The sequence below is a fragment of the Phodopus roborovskii genome, unplaced genomic scaffold (assembly GCF_943737965.1).
Source record: "Phodopus roborovskii unplaced genomic scaffold, PHOROB, whole genome shotgun sequence".
In the NCBI taxonomy this organism is placed as follows: domain Eukaryota; kingdom Metazoa; phylum Chordata; class Mammalia; order Rodentia; family Cricetidae; genus Phodopus; species Phodopus roborovskii.
Window position 1 is genome coordinate 21,759,383 of NW_026126407.1, and position 25,323 is coordinate 21,784,705.

General features: G+C 41.0%; 2 protein-coding genes across 4 annotated transcripts in view; both read right to left on the reverse strand.

Annotated features, from left to right (window-relative positions):
* LOC127219233 (zinc finger protein OZF-like) overlaps window positions 1-19,493 on the reverse strand; it is a 34,310-nt gene extending 14,817 nt beyond the window's left edge. Inside the window, exon 1 of the mRNA XM_051180594.1 lies at window positions 19,353-19,493. The gene's annotated coding sequence lies outside the window, so the exon portion shown is untranslated. The remainder of the gene's footprint in view (window positions 1-19,352) is intronic.
* Window positions 6,719-23,710, reverse strand: LOC127219232 (zinc finger protein ZFP2-like). 3 transcript variants are annotated; one of them, XM_051180590.1, is made up of 6 exons: window positions 23,568-23,709; window positions 22,111-22,167; window positions 16,533-16,659; window positions 12,535-12,615; window positions 10,468-10,535; window positions 6,719-8,420 (listed from the first exon to the last, which is right to left on the reverse strand). In XM_051180590.1, exons 2-6 carry the CDS (start codon window positions 22,144-22,146, stop codon window positions 8,145-8,147), a joined length of 588 nt encoding a protein of 195 aa, XP_051036547.1. In that variant the 5' UTR covers window positions 22,147-22,167; window positions 23,568-23,709; the 3' UTR covers window positions 6,719-8,144. The 3 variants fall into 3 exon arrangements, with proteins under 3 accessions (XP_051036547.1, XP_051036548.1, XP_051036546.1); XM_051180591.1 differs by lacking the exon at window positions 12,535-12,615 and having other exon boundaries at window positions 23,568-23,710; XM_051180589.1 differs by having other exon boundaries at window positions 6,719-10,535; window positions 23,568-23,710.
* Between the last annotated feature and the right edge of the window lie 1,613 nt (window positions 23,711-25,323).

The window sequence follows — 25,323 nt, forward strand, 5'->3', positions numbered from 1 at the left end:
CAATTGGACACCAGACAGCAGTTGTGGTACTGTGGTCAGGAGCACGAGGAGACTGGGTACCGCTGAGGACAAGTCTCCCTGCAGCACCAGGGAAGGGACGTCTCAGCCACGTTAGGAGCACTGGGCTCCGGGATGGCACCGTCTGTACACCGCACAGCACCCGCCCCAGCCGGCAGAAATCAGATGCACTCACCAGAAGGCAGGCGTCTGACTACCTGTAGATGTCCTACCAGGCTGCCGCACGACTGAGGAAACAACCTACCCAGCGGAAACCGGAAGCAAGATGGCGGCGCCGGAAACAGACCGGAAGTGCGCGGAGACCGTCCGGATCACAGAGCGTGTGAAACTGTCTTTGGTTCTTGAGCCTCTGGATCGCTAGTGACATCGCTGCATTCGGATTACTTCAAAGCTCTAAAGCGAATGCTTTGTGAGGGTAAACCCAGCAACAGCTGCTTTATGCAAAAAACAAAACAAAAACTTCAGTTGGGTGGGCGTGGTGGCACACACCTTTAATCTCAGCGTCAAGGAGACAGGTGAACAGATCTCTGAGTTTCAGGCCAGCCTGGTCTACATAGAGAAATCCTATGTCATAGTCCCCCCGCCACCAAAAATAAATAAACAAACAAATAAATAAATACAATTCTTGTGGAGCTAGAGGCTTGGCTCAGTGGTTAAGAGCACTGGTTGCTCTTCCCAGAGGATTCGGGTTCAAACTTCCAGCACCTACAAGGCGGCTCACAACCAGCCCCGGGAATCTAGAATTCTCTCTGGACTTTATGGGCAGTGCACACATGTGCACAAACCTACAGGCAAAACACTAACACACATAAAATAAACTAATTATTATGTAGTTAGATAGCTAGACAGGTGTTATCAGGTCTGTGTAGGGACACACCTTAAAACCAAAATAGTACAACTGCCCTATGATTTCAAACCACCACCATCAGAAGGGGGAAGCATGGATGCAATTGCCCCTCTCAAAATGTAAAATTCTTCGTGAAAGATGGAATAGTTGCTTGTTGAGGCCCCTTAAGGGAAGGCTGTTTCCTATATTGCATCATAACTTTCTTTAAAAATTTTCACTTAAAGACAAACAAACAACAACAACAAAAGGAAGTAGAGGACCTGAGCCATACCTCTGGTTCTGGGTAGAAGTGTGGTATTTTAAACTGTCTCAAAGTTTATCAAACCAAACACACAGACTGGGTGTGGTGGCCAACACCTTTAATTCAAGCCCTGGAGAGGTGGAGGCAGGGAGATTTCTGTGAGTTCCAGGCCAGCTTGGTTTATACAAAGAATTCCAATGCAGCCAAGATACATACCTTGTCTCGAAAGTAAATAAATAAGACATCAAAGACATGTCCCAGAAACGTCAGTGTGTGGTGTAAAAGCCTATTTCCCAATGCAGTCTTTGGCCATTGCTTTCTCTCCCCCTTGACAATGTTTCATCTTATTCTGTAATAACTATGCCCTGTGCTCATGCAATATTTATTTGATCTCACTAGATAGAGAACAATGCCTGGGGAGCTGAAGGAGAATCACAGTGACTTCCTAGGAATACACTCTTGGTTAAAGCCTTTCCTACTGATTTTGCTCCTGATGGAACCCAGTTCCACAAGTACCCTGCTGTGTGAAGGACAGTGTTCTAACTGTGAGCCTGGTGAGAATCAAGGTATTGGAACACTGTAAGGAAAAGCTGTATCATAAAAATGCAGAGTTGGGTTGGAGAGATGTGTCATTGGTAAAGAGTGTGCTTGTACATGAGAGCAGAGAACCTGAGTTTATTCCTAGCACCCATACCAGGAAACTCATAACCTTCTGTAACTCCCAGGGCACCCAAACACCCTCTTCTGCATTGCCATGAAATCTTTGTGACACTACATAATATTGAAATTTTCATTAATGTATAGCATGCAAACAAAAATAAATGTGAAAAGCTCAATGAATTACTATATAATGAATACACTTGTGTAACAGTAAAAAATTAATTAGCCTCTTTCATGTTCTCAATAACTTTTGCCTTACCTATTCCAAAAGGTATCCAAGATTTTTGTTGTTGTTGTTTTTAAGACCAATTTATTTTTATTGTAGGTGTGTAAGTGTTTTGCCTGAATGCATGTAAATATACCATATGAAGGTAACATTGAACTGATCTTCCAACCGCCACAGGATTGACAGGCTGTGCCATGTGCCAGCATTATAGACATTTGCCACTACACTTGGCTTAATTTTATTTATTATAAAATAAATATTTTATTATAGAAAAATATGCATACATATGTAAATATACACACAAAACTGAACAATATAATAGACTTTTCACAGCTTCAACAATGACTTATTAGGCACTTTTAAACTTTCTTCATTGCTTTAACCCATTACCTACTCATTAACCCAAACATGCTTATTTTTAGTTCCTTTGTTTGTAAAATCAGATGTGCATACATTGAAATCTAGATTTTAAAAATTGTTTTAATAATTATATGTGTGTGTATGTGTATAGGGGTACTTAAGGAGGCTGGAAGCCTCCATTTGAGTCTCCCCCTGCCCTGAGAGCTGGAGTTATAAATTATAGGCTGTTGTGAGGAACTCAGTGTGGGTGCTGGGAATTGAACTCAGGTCCTCTGGAAGAACAGCAGTGCTCTTAACTGCCAAGCCATCTCTGCAGCACCAAACATTCTTCCATTTAAATTTATGAGTGTGTGTGTCTGCTTGCCTCTGTGTGCACCACTTGCATGTAGTGCCCATAGGAGGGCACTGGATCCCTTAGAACTGGAGCTACAGGCAATTGTGAGGCACTGAATGTGGGAACCAAACCTGGATCCTCTGCAAGAGTGGTGAGTGCTCTTAGCCACTGAAACACTTCTTCCTTCCTCCCTCTCTCCCCCCACCCTGTCTTCTTCCCTCCTTCTTTCCTTTCTTTCTTCCTTTTCTTTGTTAAGACAGGCTCTCTAGCTCTGGATGTCCTGGTACTCCCTGTATAGACCAGAATGGCTTCAAACTCACAGAGATCCACCTGCCTCTGTCTCCCAAATGTGGGAATTGAAAGTGTGTGCCACCGCTCCTGGCTTATGAAGCTACAATTAAATGTACACTTCATTTTTTTTTTTTAAATCATGTTTGTGTGTTTTGTCTGCATGCATGTCTGTGCACCAGTACATGTCTGGTGCCTTCAGAGGCCAGAAAAGGGTGTTACACCCCCTGGAATTGGACTATTACAGTTTTTTAGCCACCATGTGTGTTCTGAGAACTGCTATGAGTTCTCAGGAAGAGCAGTAAGTGCTCTTAACCATGGAACAATCTTTCCAGCTCCTTAAATGTACACCTTAAAGAAATACATCCATATATCCATATATTTTTCATCTGTTTTAATATTTTATACTTTTCCAGTATGGGAGGCACAGAGGTCCTTGTTTTTTATTTTTATTTTACATGTGGATCCCAGTTCCCTCTCCCTCCCTCCTTCCCTTTTATCCTCTCTCCCTGCTCACATGCACCCTGACTACCCTCCCCTCCCATCTCCCCACCCCAATTCCACATGTAGGGCAATGCCATCCAGGTGGAATCATGTAACTCTGTCAAGTCATTTGAAGTAGGGACTAGGACTTCTCTCCTGTCTCTAGGTTAAGGGAGTATCCCTCCATGGGGGATGTGTCCGCAAGGTCCTTTTGTGCACCAGGAATACATCCTGGTTCCACTGTCTGAGGTCCCTTAGACAGCTCAGTCCTTCTGGCTGAGACCCATATTCAGTTCCATGCTAGATTCCCAGCTATCAGTCTGGGGGCCCATTAGCTCCTCCTTGTTCAGATCAGCTGTCTCTATGTGTTTCTGCAACCTGGTCTTGTCCTCTCCCTGCACAGAGGTCTTTGTACTTGGAGAGAAGCACTAAGGGAACCAGGAATGTTAAATACAGTGCCGTACCTTCAAAGAAAACGATTCATAACCTGTAATCTGCCCAGAAGGCTGGGAGTAGATGTGCTCAGTAGCCTGGGTCCTATCCCCAGACTCTTATTCTGAGCTTGTCAACCTATAGAATCTATACGGAAGGTGTCACCTACAGCCAATCTATAGAACCCATCTTTATGGAAAATGGCACATTTACAAAGGGTTTCAATGTAGTCATATCTTAAGGTTTATTGTGCACATGGGACTGAGTTAATTATCATCAGAAAAGTTTTCACCAAATTGTGCTGTGCTTAAATGTGCTTAATATAAACTACTCAGGGTCAGTGTCCTGAAGTTTGAATGAACACCACCTACTAAGTCATGTTGAAATGAATTACTTTCTTGCCTCTCACCAATTATTATTCTGTTGGCCATGGTGGTTGAAGAGACCCCCTTTGCTCCAGAACATCTTCTCTTGTTCCTACCCAGGAAGTTATTTTTCAATCTCCTGGGTACGAGATTATGAGCATGAATTACCATTAGGGTTTTATGCTGTGCTGAAAACCTAATTGAGGACATTGTGCATGCAATGAAACAGGGAGACATTCTATCCAATGAATTACAGCCCCATTATTTTCATGACACTGGAAAATACTCAAGGTTCATTTTACATTTTCTTTCCTAGACCTAGAATTAACTATTTCCCCTAGAACCTGTTTCCTGATGAACCTGATGAAGATAAATCTAGCAGCCTGTCTGACTCTGTACAGACATACTGACATAGCCACTGAATCATACTGGTTCTGCCCACTGTAACCCAGAACCATAGGATCATTGCAATGTACTGTGTTTGTCACTTGTACTTTGTGTGGCCTGAGGAGACTACACCCAAGTTTCCTAGTGTATTTACTTGGGTGCATGGTAGTTTCAGAATCACTAACAAATATTGTTGTAAGAGGCCGAATCTACCAATTAAAATGCAAGTTTGTGTTCAGCTCTTGAATCTAAATCTATTCACTTTGAGTCTCTTTCATTAGGTCACTAAGTCAGGACTGTTCGTTCATCATCTCTGCTTCTGTATTACTGTGTAAACATTTCTAATACTTTGGTTTGCTTGTTATTTTCTGCAACCATTTGGATTCCTCTTAATACCCCAATGGTGTTTTAGGTTTTAAAGATGGGTTGTGTGAATTTTTGGATTTTTTTTCAGTTTGGCTACCTTGTGGCTTTATAGTTTAATTTTGTTTGTGAGTAAGCTCAGTTCATGAGGCTGGATGTCTCCATAGTCCCAATCTGGCACTGAAAGCCTGGAGGATTCCTAGAGAGGGAGAGCCAGTGGTCTTCAGTCTATGTTGAAATCCTAAAGATGTTGGTTCTAGTATCACTGAAGGGATGCTGCAGCATCAGGGTAGATGAACTTGCCAGCAAGTGTCAGGATAAGCAGACAAAAAGCAGTTTCCCACTTCCAAGTCCTTTTACCAGAAGGTACTACCCAGATTTAGGGTGGGTCTTTCATTTTCAAATAATCCAAGAAAACTCTTAATTAAACATTAAGAAAACAAGAGTGCCAAGAAGTTTGTTTTGGTTGATTCTAGACCCAGTCAAGTTGATAAACAAGCTTAGCCATCACGTGGGGCCATGATCACTTATATTTAGCTTCAGAAGAAACCTTATCTGCCATATGAGAGCTGTTTCTTTTTTGACAGGTGCTGGACGGGCAGGATGGGAACATCTTAAGGCACCTGTTCAGTTCTAGTTGTCTGTCATTGTTACTCTACATATCCAAGTGTCTGCTTAAGCAGAACTACCATGGCTTTCACTTAAGAAATGTATGCTGTATACTGTCCTCTCAATGCCTCCTCTAGCCCTAGTGTTCCAATCATAGGACTCTAGTTCCAAGCCTCTTCCCCTTGAGTGCTTTGCTTTACATACTAAACCCATACTTAAGATGTTGTATCAGTGACTTTCAATACTCTGTAAGTACCTACTTTGCTTTAAATCTAAAAATACTATTTTGAACTGTAATCTACTATTCTCTGAAACAATTATTTTTCGTCTGGCTGTGTTGTCTCTCATACATGCCTCACCATTTTTCCTTTAAGTCTGCTTATAAAGTAGTATTTGTCTATGATGACTATCACAGTAGGTCTATTAATGGGGAGTGGCAGGAGTGGCAGCAGGGATGCTTAACTCAAATCAAAGAGTCTAGGGAGCAAGTGTGTATGTGTGTGTGTCTGTGAAGCAGTAGGCGTATGGATTGGGAGTGACTCCTTACACAGGCCTCAAACTCATAATGCTGTCAATCCCTCCAAAGGGCCAGGATTTCCCACAAGCATGAATGCTTATGTTGGCTGTAACTTTTTTTCCTCTCTTCTTTCATTTATTGTTTTTCAAGATAGGGTTTCACTGAGTAGTCTTGGCTGTCCTGGACCTCAGAGATCTGCCTGCCTCTGCCTCCCAAGTGCTGGGACTAAAGGCATGGCCATCAATGCTGGGCTTAGAGGATGTATCTTTCATCACATTCCAGGTTACACAGCAAGTACTTTAATTTCAGCATATCACATTGAGACGGGTTCTGTATTTTAATGGAAATTAAAGACCCATAGTTACAGAGAATTTGGTGCACAAACTCACCTATGCTGGTGCCCCATTTAAAAGTGTAAGAAAGAGGAACACAGGGAAATTACCTCCCTGAGGGTGCGGGGGAATGAGCACTACAGTTCCTAACAATCCAAAATCAACTCACACTCCAGCTCCAAACAAACATTCTTTTTTGTGCTTCACTATAAATACTTTCCCTATCAGACACACAGGTCCACTCCAAGACATCGTATTAGGAAAAGAATACCTTTATTTACTTGAGTCAGTAACAACTGTTATGTACATTTAGATGTCACTAGACTAAGAAAGTATATAATACAATGTCTGAGCCTAGGAAGATATGAAGACGCTAGAATGGCATCGAATGCAAGAAATATCAATGCACATTGCAGCATGTTATTACATTAATCAATGTACACTGTAACACATTACACAAAGTCATGGAGAGTCCCTTCTGCTTAGTCTCATGGAACATGATTGATATGACATACTTGTATCCATGAACCATACATACATGAGTATACTATCCAATATTCTGTAAGCTATCCAGCTATATCCCTGTGCCACTGGCCTCTCCCAAACTCTTTTTAACATCACAAATGTCCCCAGACAGAAAGTGATGCCCACTGATAGGCATCATTACAAATATTCATGAATCTCCTGGCATGCAGATTTTGAAAAACAACTGGGATATGAGGTTTAACAGTTCTCTCCAAGAAAAATTAATGTACAAATTCCATAGTGATAATTTTCCTTGGTCAAGGATCTTTGAAACCTGACAGGGAATTTTGTTGAAAGGTTTCACACATATATGTGCATTCAATGGTCTGTTTAATGGGAGACCCCTACCAGAAACACACCCAGTATTTATGGGAATTTTATCAGAATTTCTTCTTCCTCACAAGCAGCATGAGAATGAGGAGTGGCAACAAGGTGCTCTCCCCTGATAGTTCTTTAAAATGACAATCTATTTGTCTCCCCTACCTCTTAGAGTGAACTAATGGCCGTGGGTCTCCACTACTACAGATTGTGCAGATCTCCCTTCCATACACTAGAGAGATGGTAGAAACATGCAGGAGACTCACAGCTCTCTGGGGAAAAACATATTCCTAAGCCACAGTGCCTTTCTATACATGGCTCCCAAACACCTATGGATGGGCACCCAGGTGGAGTTTGTTGTAAGACTTTGGGGGACAGTGGGATGGAAAAGTAGAACACAAGCATTTACATCCCACTAAAGAGCTTAGCATGAGGTCCCACAAACAGAAATGGACTACAAGACACGGGCTGACGAGTGCAGCAAAGGAAATAAATCTTGGGAAGCACATACATGGTAGTCTGCTACCTGGAACTAAGGACTTTGTGGGATGAATTCCTGTCGAGTGACTTCTTAAACATTGCCCATGTTATTACCTACTTTAAAGTGTCCCCCTCGGTGCTGATTCAAGTATTTCCTGAGGTCTGACTTATGTGACTCTTACAGATACATACAGTGATTACTTCTGTATGAGTGAAGGTCTGACAGCCAATAGAAGGGTTTCCCACATACATGACTCATGTGCTTCCAATCAGAGTCACTGCTATTTAGAGAGGTCTGCCTATTGAAAAAGGCATTTCCCTGTAGACCACTCTTGGGGTTCCTCAGAACTGCAAGTTCTTTAATGCAAAGAGACTTGGCATCTCCTAAAGGGTTCTCTGCTTACATTATACTCACCTATGTGTTTAGGGTTACTCACCCATGTGACTTCTTGCATGTACAGCAGCAGATGGCTTATGGTTGAAATATTTCCTACAGTATTTATAGTCATAGGGTTTCTCAGTTTTGAGTTTTCAGGTGGACACGGTGGTTTGTCTTGAGTAAGTGTTTTCTGCACATAATCAACATTCATGGAGATGTCCCCATGTGTCTTCTTTGGTATGCAGTAAACAGTGACCTATGGTTGAAGGATTTTCTACATTCATAGGGTTTCCTTATAGGGTGTATATTACCTAATGACTGCTGAGATATGATATCTAGAGAAAGGTTTTTCAACATTTCACCCATTTGTATGTGTTTTAATAAGCAGTGAGTTGTTATCTTATGGTTGAGATATTTTTGTACACTTATATGCTCTTAAGATTTCTCACGTTTGTGAGTTTTCTGATGTATCTTTGGCTAGATATTAGTTTTTAATTATAAAAATATGTCATCTGCATGAATTCTCTGATGTGTGACATCTGGCAGATCTTTTCACATGCATAACATTGATGGAGTTTCTCACCACTAAAGCTCCTAATAAATATGGGCAGATGACTAGTGGCAGCCAGTTGTTCTCCAATCTTCCCATTCATAGAATTTCTCACCTGGGTGAGTGCTGGTGTACACAGGTGTGAGCTCTGCCGAAAGGCTCATCCACACACTTCTCACTGATAGTGTTTCTCACCTGAGTGAGTCCTCTGATGTCTGGTGAGATGGAACTTCAAACTAAATGATTTCCTGCATTGTCTACATTCATAGGGCTTCTCACTTGTATGAATTTTCTTATGTGTGTAGAGGCTGGGACTCTGCTTATAACTTTTGCCACACACAATACACTCATAGGGTTTCTCACTTGTGTGAGTTCTCTTATGTGCATGAAGGTGAGAATTCTGCTTAAAGGCTTTTCCACATATATCACACTCATAGGGTTTCTCACCTGAATGTGTTCTCTGATGTACAGTGAGATATGACTTGAGAATAAAAGACTTCCTACATTCTTTACATTCATAAGGTTTCTCACCTGTGTGAATTCTTATGTGCGTATACAGACTTGTCCTCTGCTTAAAACTTTTCCCACATGTGTTACATTCAAAGGGCTTTTCACCTGTGTGAATTCTCTGATGTACAACAAGAAATGACTTCAGCCTAAAGGTTTTCCCACATTCCTTACAGTCATACGGCTTCTCACCTGTGTGAGTTCTCTGATGTGCATGTAAGTGGGCTCTTTTGTAAAAGGCTTTTCCACACACGTTACACACATAGCGTTTCTCCTGGGTGTGAGTTTGCTGATTCACAATGAGTTTCGACTGCTGACAGTCTTTACACTCAGAGGGTTTCTCAGCTGTGTGAGCTCTTGAATGTGAGTAGAAATGTGTATGGTTAAAGGTTTTCCCACATGTTTTACATTCATATGCTTTCTCATATCTGTGCAGCGTCTCAAGTCGGAGGTCTGACTTACTAATTGTTTTTCCAGATATACTATATTCATAGGATTTCTCATTCTTGTGAGGACTCTGTTGAACACTGTGATTTAATTTTGAGCAAACAGCTTTCCCATACACATTCCTTCCATCCCCCCCGATTCTTGGCTGAACACTTTTTTCTGATCTCTGACAAGTGTATTTCTCATCTTCATTACATGTATAAGGCTCTCCCCCCACATTCAAATACTGATGTTTAGGGAGGTTTGATTGTATATTGAATATTGGCTCACAATCATTACCTTTATAGTATTTCTTTTCTTTGTGTGTTTTTAAGTGCTGTGTGAGATGACAATTTTTATAGAACAATTTTCCACATACTTTACATTCGTAAGTTTGCTGGGTTCCCCCTTGGGCAGGAAGAGCTAACTTTTCTATTCCTTTTCTGTAGTTCCTCAACTTACTGGAGGGATCTCTGATAAGAAATGTGTTCTGTAACCACACTGTCTTTGGGTGGAAAGCTTCACCGTGCCCATGACACTGAAAATGCTTTTCTTCACATTTAGTACTGTGATATAGACTACAAGGCTCAGGAAATCTGGGGGACATCCTGGTTACATTAGGAAGATCAAGTTTCTCTACAGCCTGCATCTCCCTGTGGTCACCAGGGAGGAGTGCATTATCCCACATATTAAGTGCCCCAGGTCTCATTCGAGAAGACAGGCCACTCTCTATAGCCAGCCTTAAAACACAGTTTGAGCTAGTAAATGTTTTTCCTGCTTTAGCCCTCTCCTCAGCTGCTGTGCTGCTCTTGGCAATTACCAGATTGCATCCATGTATCTGTCGATTGTCCTGGCTGATCTCATTTGGGTCATTCACATGCTGCATATCTGGAAGAAATAAAGAAAGGGAAGGCTTTCTGGTTAGTGCCCATACAGATCGACTGTAGTAGACTTATCTATTACCTAAGAAAGAATGTCGTGATGAGATAATTCAGACACCTCCAGTGTTTTCCAAATACTAATAATCTTCCTCCATATACAGATGGATTCTTAATATTCCTAATTTAATCTGAATTAAATATAACTCATAGGGAAATCTGCAAACATTAGGTTCTCTAAGTCAAGGTGAACCCACAATACTGGAAATTGCTGCATAGGTTTGGCATGAATGACTGGCACTTTCCTATCCACGTGAACACAGACATGCTGACCCATAAAATCATGCTTCTCCATGCCTTTATTTATGCTTTGGCACTTTGACTATGTTAAAATTTCTAAAACAAATGGAATTCCCTGAACAAATTCACTGCATATGTCAAATCAGAGTGATTTCCACAAAGAAAAAAAGTGGAAGGCTAATTACTCAGTACAACCCTTCACAAAATATGAACCCAGAAACAAGCAATCTGTGGGTCGTTTGACCTTCAAGTCCAAGGTCTCCTAGATGTCACCCAACCTAAAATCTGCACTAGGTACCTCTTAGCTTCACAGATTCTGCTATTGTCATATACACGATTTCATTTCAAGAATCTTTTCTTATATTCTATTAATTCATTGGTGAGCTGCCTAAAGAACTATGTTTTCAGTATTAGTTTCAAACTAATAACATCAAAATTGGATTCTTAATAAAATAATAAGCACTCTTGAGAGTTCTTGTCTAACTACATACTGTATATTAATGTTTAGAAATTAATGGCCTAAAATTAAATTAAATCAAAAGGAAGTGATCATCTTAAAATTGCATGTTCTTTAGACCTTAACTTTTTTTTTTTCTTCTTCTTTCATTCAGGGAAGACTTTGGGGAAGGGGTGATGATTTTTTTAAAATGCCAAAATTTCTATTTCTCAACACAAGAGAGCTCTTTAGCCTGTTGATAAATTTCTTGACTTACCACTGTTTATTCCAGAATAACAAACAAGTGTACAAGAGGGAGCAAATAACAAGTGATAAATACATGAATAAATGGTCAAATCAGGCTGTAAAAATGAGTAACAGACTAGAAGAACTTAAATAAAATAACCTCACCAACAAATATGTCTAAGAACAACCACAGGTTGAATAGAATTTGCTAAACCTAAGAAAATATATTACAAAAACTAGAAAGGGGAATGAATTGATATGTGAAGGCTTGAACTGAATTTGCTAAGCCCAAGATAATACATGGCAAAATAACTAAAGTGGTGTAATGAACAATCTTGGTTGTCAACCTGACTATATATCTGGAATCAACTAAACCCATGCAGCTGTACACACCTGTGAGGGACTGGATCATTTGAGGTGGGAAGGCCCAATCTAATTCTCAACCAAACAGTGTGTGGCAGCTCATATAAAAGGTCATGGAAGAAAGAAACTTTTGCTTTTTGCCTGTTTGTCCTCACTCTCACTGGCAAGTGCATCTACCTTGTTGCTGAGGTTTTAGAACCTCTTCAGGATTTCAATGCATACTGAAGACAGAAGCTCTCTAGAGATCCTCAGAGACTCCAGCACAAAATGGTACTGCTGAGACATTCAGTCTTATTCACCTGACTGAACAACTACCAGATGCTTGACCTTTCTGTTGGTATGGCCTTTGTTGGACTACTTGGGCCACAGTCTGCAATCCACTCTAATAAATCCTGTGTGTGTGTGTCTGCATGTATGTACACACATACGTATGTATATGTGTGTTTATTCTATCAGCTATGTTCCTCTAGGAAACCCTGACTAACATAAGTGGTATGCACTTACATGAAAGAGCCTCCCTTGCAAACTGTACGTACCAATTGTTGGATGAGTAGGAACACTCATTCTCAAGTTTGGAATATGGGAAAAATGGAGAAAAGAGCTCAACACACCAGTTAATGAGCTTTCTCAACCTAGCATCCCTATCCAGGGTATATTCACTGACCTGGGAGGATATCTTCTTCCTTCCATGGCCCAGCTTCTTGCTCCAACTTCAGAATCAACTCAGGTTTGGGATCACACTGGTCTATTAATAGGAAATATTGTATAAGTTTTGGCTCACTGCTAAGTCAGGTACTTTAAATAATGACTATACATTGGGCTGGAGAGATGGCTTGGAGGTTAAGAACACTGGCTGCAGAGGACTTGGGTCTAATTCCCAGAACCCAAGTGGGGGGTCACAACTGTTTCAAACTTCAGTCCCAGGAGCCCAGATGGCCCCTTCTTGCTTCTGAAGGCACTGTATTCATGTTGTGCACAGGTATACATGCAGGTAAAATTCCAATACACATAAAATCAACATACATATATCATTATGAGCATTGGGCAGTGACAGGACCAATGAGAACATTCTATGAGAGCTTTAAGAACATCCACAGAGTAAACCAACAGATCAATCCCCAAGGTGTATTACAGTCAACTATGAAAAGTCCAAGAAAGGACTGGCGAGACGGCTCAGCAGTGAAGAACAAATGCTTCTCCTGCAGAGGACCAGGGTTCAGTTCCTAGCACTAACATCAGGTAGCTCACAAACAACTGTAAACTCCAGCTCTAGATCTGCCTTCTTCTTGCATCCTATGTGGACACCGTACTCACATAAATTTACACACAGACACACATAATTGAATATCATTAAAAAAAAATCCTAGAAAACAAAGACTGACTTCTAAGACAGCATGAGAGCTAGCATGTGGCACATTTTTTTTTTTTTTTTTTTTTAAATAATGTTAGCACTGAATTTTAGAGGAAAGTCTGTGGAGAGAGATCTTTTCTTTTTGGTTTTCAAGACAAGTTTTCCACATGTAGCCCAGGCAGTCCTGAAACTCATCCTGTAGACCAAGCTGGCCTTGAACTCAGAGATCCACATGCCTCTGCCTCCCAAGTGCTGGGAGGATTAAAGGTGTGCATCACTGTACCTGGCTGAGAAATTATAGCTTTAAAAAACAAAAATTTACAAATTAAGAAAGTGGAAAAAAAGCAGATGAGATAGTTCAGCAGCTAAAGGCACTTGTTTCTAAGACTGATAACCTGAGTTCAATCCCCAGGAACCACATGATGAACAGAGAGACCTAATTTCTGCAAGTTGTCTTCTGACCTCCACATACAACCCATGGCATACACATGCTCCACAACACAGAAAAAAAAATTATATATATATATAGCAATACAAACTTTAAATAAGGCAAAACAGTATGTCACACACTAAACAATACCCATTATAGTACAGCAAACATCTCCAAATGTAGAAACTTTACAGACCAAGAAAAAAATGAAATGATATATTAAAAATTATCAAAAAGTATTTCCAAGCAATAGTATCATAGCCAGGACATTCCAATAGAAATGAAAGCTTCCAAATGTACCTTCATTACCTTGGGCTGCCTTGCAAAGAAATGGTGACCATCATGAAAACATATGGAAAGACAAAAAGGCAAAAACAATTCCTATCTGTACAGGAAATCACAAAACAGCAAAGATTTATCAGAAAAGAACAGGAGACATGAAGAGAAACAGCATCAACAAAACCCCAGAATAGAATTTTGTAAGAATGTAATCTGGGAATCAGAAGATACAGGCTGGCAGAATGGCCAACAGAAATAGACTTAATGATGCCCTACCTTAGCAAAAGTCACTGTGCCAGTGAAGATACACCCAGATTGACAGTGAAGGGACTGAAGCAAAGGCCAACACACACAGACCTCAAAACTGTTAACTATACTTGTCAGACAAAGTAACTTTAAAGCCAAACAGTGTAAAAAAAGATAAAGGTCATTACAACGATATATGCTACATATATAGACATTTTATAACATTTCACACACACACACACACACACACACACACAGACTCACACACACCAGTGCTGGAGGACCCAATTATACAATGCAAACACATGAGAAGTAAATGAACACTGCAATGAAACTTTACTTAAGAGACCAAAGAGGCTTTAAACATCACAGAATTATTCTACCAAAGCACTCTCCAGGACAGAGCAAATGTTAGGAAACAAAACAAAAAAACTTCAATGTATCAACAAACAAAAAAGGAACAAAAACCAAAAACAACTGAAAGAAACCCTAGGTGTCCTAGACCACAAAGAACAAAACTAGAAATCAATAGTAAGGATTGGCTTGACACAATGGGTCACATCTATAATCTGCACATGGGGCAGAGTTTGGTAAAAGGATGGTGAGCTGCAGCATAGCTGTGATGCTCTGAATAAGAATGACGTCCATAGACTCTTACATTTGAATATGTGGTTCCCCATTTGGTAAAACTGCTTGGACATTGGGGAGGTGTGTCACTAAAGTCATGGGCCATTCCCCGTGTACTCTTTCTGCATCCTGTTTGCAGATAAAGACGTGAGCTCTTAGCTCTTCCTGCTGCCATGCCTTTGTTCTGCCATCGTGGACTCTAACCTCCTGAAACCATGAGCCCAGTTAAATGCTTGATCATGGTGTATTACTACAGAACAGAAAAGTGACTAATACATTAACCAAAGCTACACAGGAAGATCCCATCTTCAAATGGGGTCAGAGGATTTATAAATGCTTGTACAATCAAGATGATCAGAGTTGGATCCAGCACACAGCACGCAGATGAAGCCTCCTGTGGCCTCCTCAAGCATGCAAAGGGTCAGGCAAGCTCCACAAACAGATGTGCATGGACCACATGCAAACAGCAAAATATACATCCAGCCCTTCCCCCACCCAAGTCAGGCATTTAAAAAAAAAATTCATGAAAAGTACACTGAAAGTAGATAACACTGTCCTGTTAAAAATAACCAAACACAAACAAACAAACAAACAAAAAACCCCATAGCAACAAATAAAAACTAGACCACCATTAACAATGTGGTAAGATGTGTGAAAAGGAATAAAACGGAAGCAGTAAGTCCTTATACAAAAACAATGAATGAAAGAGGAGCAGAGAGAGGATAAAACAGCAAAGTAGAAATTAGTACAAAGAAAATACCAGCAATAGCACAAATATAAAAACTGATACAAGCACAAAACCAAAAGAGAAGTTGACAGGAAGCTGTTGTACATTTGGTTTTTGTTATTTTGAGACAGTTTCTATGTAGTTTTGGCTGGCCTTGAACTCACAGAGACCGGTCTGTGTCTTCCTCCCGAGTGCTGGGATCAAAGGTGTGCACTATCACGTGCAATATATGGGGAGAGATTTTTAAGAAATAAATATAAAACTTTAGCTTCTGCTGTTCAACATGACATGAAGCCCTCTCTGTTCTGTGCTGCTTTTCACTGTGTTAACAGCTCAATGAGGCATACATACCCACTATAATAAGGAATAGAAGAGTACTAGAGGGGAGCTGCTCATCTAGTCTAATGCTGCTAAACCGGAGAGGCAGAACATCTTCATGAATATGTACAACTATGATGTGCCAGTTAAAAATATAAATAGTGCTGGACATAGTGGTGTACGCCTTTAATCCCAGCACTTGGAAAGCAGAGGCAGTTGGATCTCTTTAAGTTCTAGGACAGCCTGGTCTACATAGTGAGTTCCAGGACAGCCAGAGCTATGTTGAGACCCTACCTTAAAAAAGCAAGCAAACAAACAAACAAACACACATACACACCAAATAGTAAGTAGCTTGGAGAAATGGCTCTGCTATTAAGAATACTTGCTACTCTTGCAGAGGACTTAGGTTTGATTCCCAGCAACCACATGACCACTAACAACTGTCTGTAACTCCAGTTCCAGGGGCTCCAATGCCCTTTCTGACTTCCTTGGGCATTGCATGCACATGGTGCACATACACACATGGAGGTAAAATATTCAAATAAAAAATAATAAAATAACTTACCTATTGTTACACAAGACCCAGTTTGGTCACTAGCACAAAAAAATAATGCTTGGAAGTAGTTCCTATATTTGCCAAAAAGGAATAAGCTTCTAATAGGATTAATGGGGACTTTCACTCACTCAAGGACAGCAGGCTGCTGTAGGTCTCCAGCATCACATCCCTGTAGAGCTTCCTCTGAGTATCATCCAGGTCCTGCCACTCATCCCAGGTGAAGTCCACAGAGACATCCTCAAATGTCACCAACCCCTGTAATGAAACAACTTTCTTCAGCCCAAGCTGCCTTCAGCCTTGGGTCAGAGACAGGAATACAGGAGGTCCACAAGCATCATTTACACAAGATACACATAAAAATTTTCTTATCATGGAATAAAAATTGTCTATAAAATGCTTTACAAACACACTAATTTAGTAATGATAGAGAGAAAAGGCAGAAAACAAATGTAAGCAATTGATAATCCTTTGGTATCCCACTTAAATACACAATTCAACAATTACAAATCCAAGTAGTCACTGTTGTCTGTATATTATTCATAAAGTACGGTCATAGGCATCTACAAATGCCCTTCCTAAGTTTACAAGAGCTGCTAGATCCAACAGAAATAAACATCACTAGCATCCTATAAGGCAATATATAAGCAAGAAGAAGCCACCTCGATATTTTACAAGTCATCCCATGACTTAGGGCAGAGCCAGAGGAGAAGAATCACTTCACAATTCCCACCCTGGGAAACAGGATGAACACAGAATGAAGACATGCAATGTGGTAAGCCCCACAGATTCCACTCCTCCAGTAGGCTGAGGCAGGGAGACCAAGAGTTGGAGGATAGGCAGACAAAAGAGGTAGCAAGGAATTGGGAACTCATCACAGAAGGAAACACAGAGCAGCAACAGAAAGTAAAGAATGGCATTTTCATTAATTTCCTTTGTCTTTCATTAAAGACCAGCTTGTTTCCAAGCTTTCTATATAAACCACTATATAGGAACTGATGTGTTAACTATGCTACATGAAAGAAGGGGGATGATTTGCCGAAAGGAAACATTAGATTTTTTTTCTCCTGTGGTTTTGCTAACCTGTGAACAACTATTTTCTCGTGATAACTTGTTTCCTAATGTCTTTTGGAACACAGTCAAATTAAGGTGGTATGTATAGACCCAGAACAGAACACACACCTGCATTCCCACTTCACTTCAACTCAGTCAGGACTAGCTGACACTGCGTGTGGAAATATCTGTGGAAGTGATCTGTCACCTCTGATGACCCTTTTAAGCTGGTGCCTAGTAACTGATTTCGACAAGAAACAGCATTCAGACGTGTGAATGAGAAAGAGGGAAAGGGCTTCTTATTCTCTGAGCACAATACATTCATCATCGGAAGATCAAACTTCCTGGGAAACAGAGTAAGAAGTTCCTTAACTGGAGACATAGGCTTGGAGAGTAATGACCAGGAGCTCCCAGGGCACAGAATCAGAGCCTCATCTAGGAAGGTGTCCAATCTTCAGGGTTAAGGCCATCCACACACCTGCCCAAGACTCCAAGACTGTAGTGAAGTTGATGCCTCTCAAGTTTACCCTTCAGCTCATTCAGGTTCCCACACATATGCCAATCTGTTATACTTTGTACAGAGTAGGCTGAAATTTATCTAAAACAATAGCAGTCATAATGGGTATCAAATGAAATCCTGCCATCATTTTGAGACACAAGATAATAAGCACAGTGCACTAAAAAGCTGGTACCTTGGATGTGCTGGCATATGTGTGGAAGAGGGTTCCAGGACATGGTGACCACTGCCTACTCACTCATTTTCAGTGCTGTTTATGTGAACAGAGCATATACCTCCATTCCTACCTCCCTCCAACCCAAACAGGACTGGCTGACGCTGCCCATGGAATCACCTGCAGACGTGATGACCTTTGAAGCTGGCATTTGGTTTGCTCTTTTCCTCACTGTTCAGTAAACTCCAGGAAGCTATTCTGTGAAGCTATAATGGCCACAGATGTGATATACACCTTGCTTATGTAACTTCACAAAGCTCGAGTTGTTGCTTATCAAAATATAACCTATAGCTCTGACATCCGAGGAAATATAGTTACAGCTAGAGAAGATCCAGCCCTGAGGATGGACCAGGGAACTCTAGAAACAAACACTAATAAACACCACATATGCACACTGAACCAAGTTTACAGCTCATACCGAGTCTGGGTCAGAACTGTTCTAATTTTTAGTGAGGAAATACCTTTTTTTGAAGGGAAGTAGAATCAATAAACACACAACTATAATAAAAGCTGAGAAATTTGAATTCATACACATTAAAGTTAGATTCCAAGACAAAGAAATATCAGTCCCAAAAAGATGCAGTCACTTCTAAAATGTTTCTTCCTAATGCTATACCTAAGAAAAATTACAGAAAAAAATAAACACCCAAAATATTTGCTTGATAAAACATTGCTGAAAAGTGATCTACCATAGCTACATCCTCAGACGTAAACATACTTTCTATAAAACAGAAATAGCTGACATAACTAGTCTTCATTTCTTTAACTGGGTATGTATGTATATATATGTTAGCTGTCTATCTTATTCTAGTACTCACTCTATTTCCCCAGCCTCCAGCAAGTGTCCCAGCAGGCCTTGTTTCTTTACTAGGAGAGCTGACCCACACAGTCACAATTGAAGTGTCTGGACTATATGAAGTCCTGCCTAACGGGGTTGTTTTGACTACAAGAGGGCACAGTTACACTAAGAGATGCCCTTGGTGATTTCCTGTATGCTAGGAATACTCTTCCTTTCATGCTTTGAATATGGAATGTTCCCTACAGGCTCACTGTTTTGAGCATGTGATCCAAAGTATGCAGTGTTTCTTTGAAGGCTACAGAGGGTTTAGGTGGTAGGGTCTGGCTGTTGGAAGTAGACTAGAAATGGGATGTCTTTGAAGGTTATACCTGGCCCTGGTTCCCACATCTCTCTCAGGTTCCAGGTCTGCCATGGTGTGAACAGCTGCTCTTCTTCATACTCTCACCTCCACTGATGGAACCACTCCAACCTGCCATCACTGCCATGATGGACTGATACCTCTGAAACAATGAGCCAAAATAAATCTTTCCTCCCCTAAGTGGTTTCTTTCAGGTATTTATTTGGTCACAGCAACACAAAAGTATTAACATCCTCCCTTATCTCCATTGTAGACTAGTCTAATTTTCCCTTGGTAATCCAGATTTCTCAGGAAAACCATCACTATCTCCCTTTCCACCTATTGCCTTAGAGTCATAAGAAGCAAAGTGCTTCGGATAAATCAGTCCCACCAGATGAATAGACTCATGGTTGTGGCCTTTGGTAGAAGTACTGCTCTTAGTCAATAAAAGACAGCTAGGTCAGTAGAACATGTGTCTATGGGAACAGAAACAAAACAATGGACTTAGTGGCTGGGTGTGGTGGTGCATACCTTTAAGGCTAGCACTTGGCAAGCACAGGCAGGTGGTTTGTGAGTTCAAGATCAGCATGGTTTACAGAGCAAGTTCCAGGCCAATCAAGGTCATATAAGGAGACCCTGTCTTGAGAGTTCCTAGTGCTAAGTACTTCACTTATAAAGTCTTCTGCTGAGGTAATTTCTGATGAGGTTTGACAGGAGACACAAATGCCATTATCTCTTTCAACCATCCAGATAATATGTCAACAGTCCTGTTCTCCAAATGTCCTTGGCCTCAATGTTTAAATCCAGTGTTTCTTCTAAGTTACTGACCATGAACCTGATCCACTGTGTAGGTCAGTTAAGGTAAAAGAGCAGCATACTCTTCTTATCTTTACCTGTGGATTCCTACACTCCAGCTTCTGTCTATGGGAAACACCAGGGAAGCTGTTGAACCTGACCCAGTGTACTTACAGCCTTTGTAAGAGAGTCCTGCTCCAACCCCATAGGGACTTCAATTTAGCTGGTCCTGTTTCCTGAATTTAAAATTATGTCAAGACATTTTTGAGCAAGGAATATACTTTGTATGATCTATGGAAGCATTGACACAAAATATATAAGCAAGATGTGTACATTATTCAGATATGTGCTCCCATTTTTACTTATGCTCTATGTGCCTTTCTCATGACTTGTACACAATGGTATCTCCCCCTCCCCACCACCACTAACTTCTGTTTTCTCCACTTACTCCCAAGGCCTTCACCACACCCACTTGCTAGCAGTACAGCTCATTAACACAAAGGCATCACCACTGAGAACAGACCCTTCCAGCCTAGCAGAGACGAAAAGTTCCAGTGTGAACAAGAAAGAATATACTTGTCTTTAGATAACCACACTTCCTTACCATCTATAGCATCACATGCTGCCACTAGAACAAGAATGAACAACAAAGCCAGCAGGAATTGTACCTCATAACATTAGACCTCAGGGAGCAAAGGACAGGAAAGGAAGTAAAGGGAATAAAAAGAAGGGTTGGGGGAGAGGGGGAATCCCTTCTTTCAGTGTACTCATCAAGGCCACAAGGTAGATTGGCATCAATACCATATACAAGGAAAAAAAAAAAAAAAAAAAGGAGGTTATGACTTCCATGTTGACACACAGAGCTTGATGTGCCTTTGCTTATCAACACGGGAGTTAAACTTATGATCTGAAAGCTAAACAAGCAGTCCATGCTACCAAGTAATAGTCACTAAACTCAAACCAAAGGGCTGGATCACAGAAGTCCTCTAAGATGGAATAAGTAGGGAACTGAACAGAAGAAAAGGATAAGCTATGATAAGGAGAAAAAGAACTCAGAAAATCAGCTAAGAAAGTATCATCAGTATCAGGACTGAGATGAAGAGCTTCCTGGTAAAGATGATGGGCAGAATTCTGCAGCATGGCAGAAGATTAAGTAAGGCAACTGGCATAGAATACTGTTTCCATTTCATTGTGATGAAAGACTGAGACTCTGAACCAAGAGTACAGTGAGTAGAAGTAAAAATGCAAACAGTAAAGACAAATTATTACTAGAAATGTATGTTTGAACATTGTTATGATCTACACATACACACAAGCAGAGAAAATGTAGGGAGAGAAATGAAGGAGTCGCAGTACATTGTCTTCATACATTCCAGGTCTCATCTGACATAAGTGGGGTCTTCCCCACTTATGTTGGAACCATACAACTTTAGCCAGCAAAGAAAACCCCTGTGAACCCATCAAGTATGAGCACTCGTTAACTGACACCACTGAATGCTGTGTTCATCTCCAGCTTGGGAGATGAAGCTCTGTTCACATCATGCATGTGTCCATGAAGCCTGTTTGGACTTCAAAGGACATGAAAAGCTGGCACTTTCTGAGTTAATCCAACACCTACAACAAACAGACCATATAAGGAAAACCAGGGACCAATTTTCATGCGACTTTTTCACTCTATAAAAGACCTTATATTGCCAGACAGTGCAGGTACACGTTTAATCCCAGCACTGGGGAGGCAGAGGCAAGCGGATCTCAGTGAGTTCAAGGCCAGCCTGGTCTACAAAGCAAGCTCCAGGGTGGCCAGGACTGTTACACAGAGAAACCTGTCTCAAAAAAACCAAGGGGTGGGGGTGGTTGGTGGGAGACCTTATATGTCAACACATCCAATGCTATCATTTGCACACATCTATCTTACACAAGTTTTTTCTTCCATGCCAATTTTCAAAAGCCCTAAAATATAATATAAAACAAGGTGAGGTTAACTATAAACTTACCTCAGATGTGTCCATTGTCCTAACTCTTTGAGACATGAGAGGACTGTGCAATCACAGCTAGAAGAGAAGGTCAACAGAAATTAACTCACTCGATATGCCTTGCTTTCAGATCTCAATTCACACAGACAGGGAGAAAGCTACAAGACAACAAAAATGTCTCCCTGTGTGGAAGTAGTGTGTTATACTTGATAACTGCCACAACAGATCTTGTTGAAGGAACACTTTTTATTTGAAGGAACCATTTTATTAAATGGTAAAGATTCAGCATTCAATTACATACAAGTTAATGGAAATATCTGCTGCTTGCTTAATAACTATGTTATTCTGAAATGATTCAATGTTTTAAGATTGGGTGTTAAAGAACATTATTGAATCAGAGAAATTACAAATGCTATTTAGGGAATAGTACAGTTCAATATAAATGAACCACACAGAACTGTCCTATTAGCACATGTCTTGTTTTACATATTTATATTTCATACAAAGCATGTCTCATCTAATCTAGATGGTTTTCTCTCAAGACTATACCGGCAAAACTTAACCCTGAGTGTATTCACTGCAGGACTTTGGCAGTGATGTTTCACAATGGCTGGCCTCCCTGCACTCAGGCCTTGGTATAGCTCCTTCCCACAAATTCACGTGCTCTGGCCAGTGTAGCTACAACAAATGTGACCTGTACAGTTTTTAAAATGAGTTTTCCCAGGGGAACTGGCTGAGATGACAACTTTGTGTCCCTACATAACGCTTTCAACACCGTTTTTTGTTGTTGTTGTTGTTTTAAAAAAAACAGTATAAGGGTTTTCAGAACACTAGAGGTAAAGCTACCACAGGCTGCTGGAAGTCACCGTTCTGAGTGTAGGTCCAAAGGTGCTGGAACCACAGTAAGACAGGAGTTCTCCTCCGTGAACTAATGCTGTGTCATAGCTTTTCCCTACAGACAGAACAGGTCTCTACCGACACTGCGAAGTAGAGATGCCCTTGGCAAGAGGGCAGTGATGGCTAAGTCTCTGGTAACGTGACCTAACTGATAACACTCAAAAGTCACAGGCCACTTCACCTAGGCTTCCAGCCATTGCTTCCCTCTCAACATCCTCCCCACCAGCTTTTCCCTCTCTAATTGACCGACTCCTCATGCCTTCCTCTCTCTGGTGAAGCCTACACAATAAAACGTTACAGGAACGTCTGCAAAGTCCTTTTGAACTGCAGCGTGGGGACACACACTAGACAAGCTGGTGGAGGAAGGACTACGCTCAGGAGCCGCAGGAGCCGGACTCGGGAACAGGGTCCACTTCTGGGGCCCAGGGCAGGCTGAGCACAGCTTCCGGAATTGGGGGAGAGATAGGAGGAGATCAAACCCGCACAGGTTACCAGCCCAGCGCCATCTGCACACGGAACAGCCGAAGAGCTCAGGACCGACCCCGGCCAGCTCCCGCCGGTTCCCCATAGACTGTACTCACCTTGATGCCAAATGTCAGCCTCTCTGTGGCTTTTACCTACTACAACGTAGGGCCAAACAAACGGTGACCAACCTCGCCTCGGCGGAAACCGGAAGCAACATGGTGGAGTCGGAGACAGATTGAGAAAGTACGCCCCGCCTCAAACCGTGGGTCTGATTGGACAGATCCAGAGTCTCCACCATGATTGGGTAGAATTTCTTGAGTGACAGTAAATAGTACCAATCGTTGACGAAACAAAGCTGACGGGGGGGGGGGGAATTCTACCACTTTAGTCTGTGATTCTGTAACTTAAGACCCCCCCCCAACTTAAACCTGCAACATCATTAAGTATGTTTCTTTCTCTACCTGGCTATATTCCATTTAGCATGACATCCTTCAGGTTAATCTGTGTTGTCCAGAGTGACAAGGTTTTGCTATTTTTGATTTGTATTGCATTGTGGATATTCACCTTTCCTTTTCATATACCTATAGATGAACGCAAGTAATTTTAATAGCTTGGCCCCTATGGATAGTGCTGCAGTAACTATAGCAGTGCATGAGTCTCTGGCATATTGGCCTGAAATCCTTTATTTAAATGTTCAGAACTGTACTTGCTGGTTGCTATAGTAATTGTATTTCTGGTTGTGAACTGCAATGTGGGAGCTGGAGCCATGTACTCAATTTTATAAAGTTAAATAATTATGTATTTGACCAAAAGAATGTAAGATAGGAGAAAGGGTATATTTGAGTTCTACATAATAAAGTTAAATGTTCATCCAGGTCTCACAGTCACAGATATTTGTTAGTCACACCCCCATAAGCAATATATCAATATCAGGATCTGGGAGGGAACTCACCTGCCACTAAACCCCATCTTTCCTTCTCTACTTTGAAGATAGGGTTCCCAGCAAATGGGGATGTGGTTTCTGTAGAACTTCCCCTCAGAGTGACAAATGTTTCCATATGGAACAGGTCACTTCTGTTTGAGCCTCATAGCAGGGCCAGGCACAGTCCTTGCCAGCTTTTGTGATGTACTTCAGGCACTGAATACCATCCTTAGATTATCAAACCACCAGAGTCCCTATGTGACAAGGTTCAATATGAATGCAAGGAGCTATACTCAAGTCTAGGGACAGCAGGAGGAGAGGTACAGACAGAATGCCCAGGTTGTGTTTCTGTCTCAAGGTCTTCTCATGTGTATGAATCTCAAACACCTTATTCATTTATGAAATCAAGATACAAAATGTAGCCTTGAAAGATGGAGCCACTTTTCCAAGAGGAAAGGACAGTAAGTATGTTAATAAAAACAAAAAGTTCTTGTGAATTATTTAAGGTAGAAAGTTGGTATTTCTACCTGAGATATCATTCTTAAGTGTTGAGTAGCAAAGGTTAAAGTCAGAAAATGTTTGCCTTTGAGGCAGAGATTTGATAAGAAAAGAGTCTAAATTAATATGTTTCTCCAGACCTCATGAATCAGAAAAATGGGGAAGAAAAATGATATCAGAAATGAGCACAGGGACATTTGTATCCTTCATGTTTTTCTGAAAAAGTGAGTCTATCAAAGTATCTCAACATGTTTCTGTTTTTGTTTTTCTCTTTCGTGTGTATGTGTGTGCTGTGCATATATGTGTATATGCATGTTTGCATTTGTGTGAGTTTATGTATCTGTGGGTGGTGGCCTTTACCATCTGAGCCATCTTGCTGGCTTCCCATGTTCCTCAATTTCTTTTTTTTTAAAAACAATATCATTGAATGTTTATTTCTAAATCTTTTAATT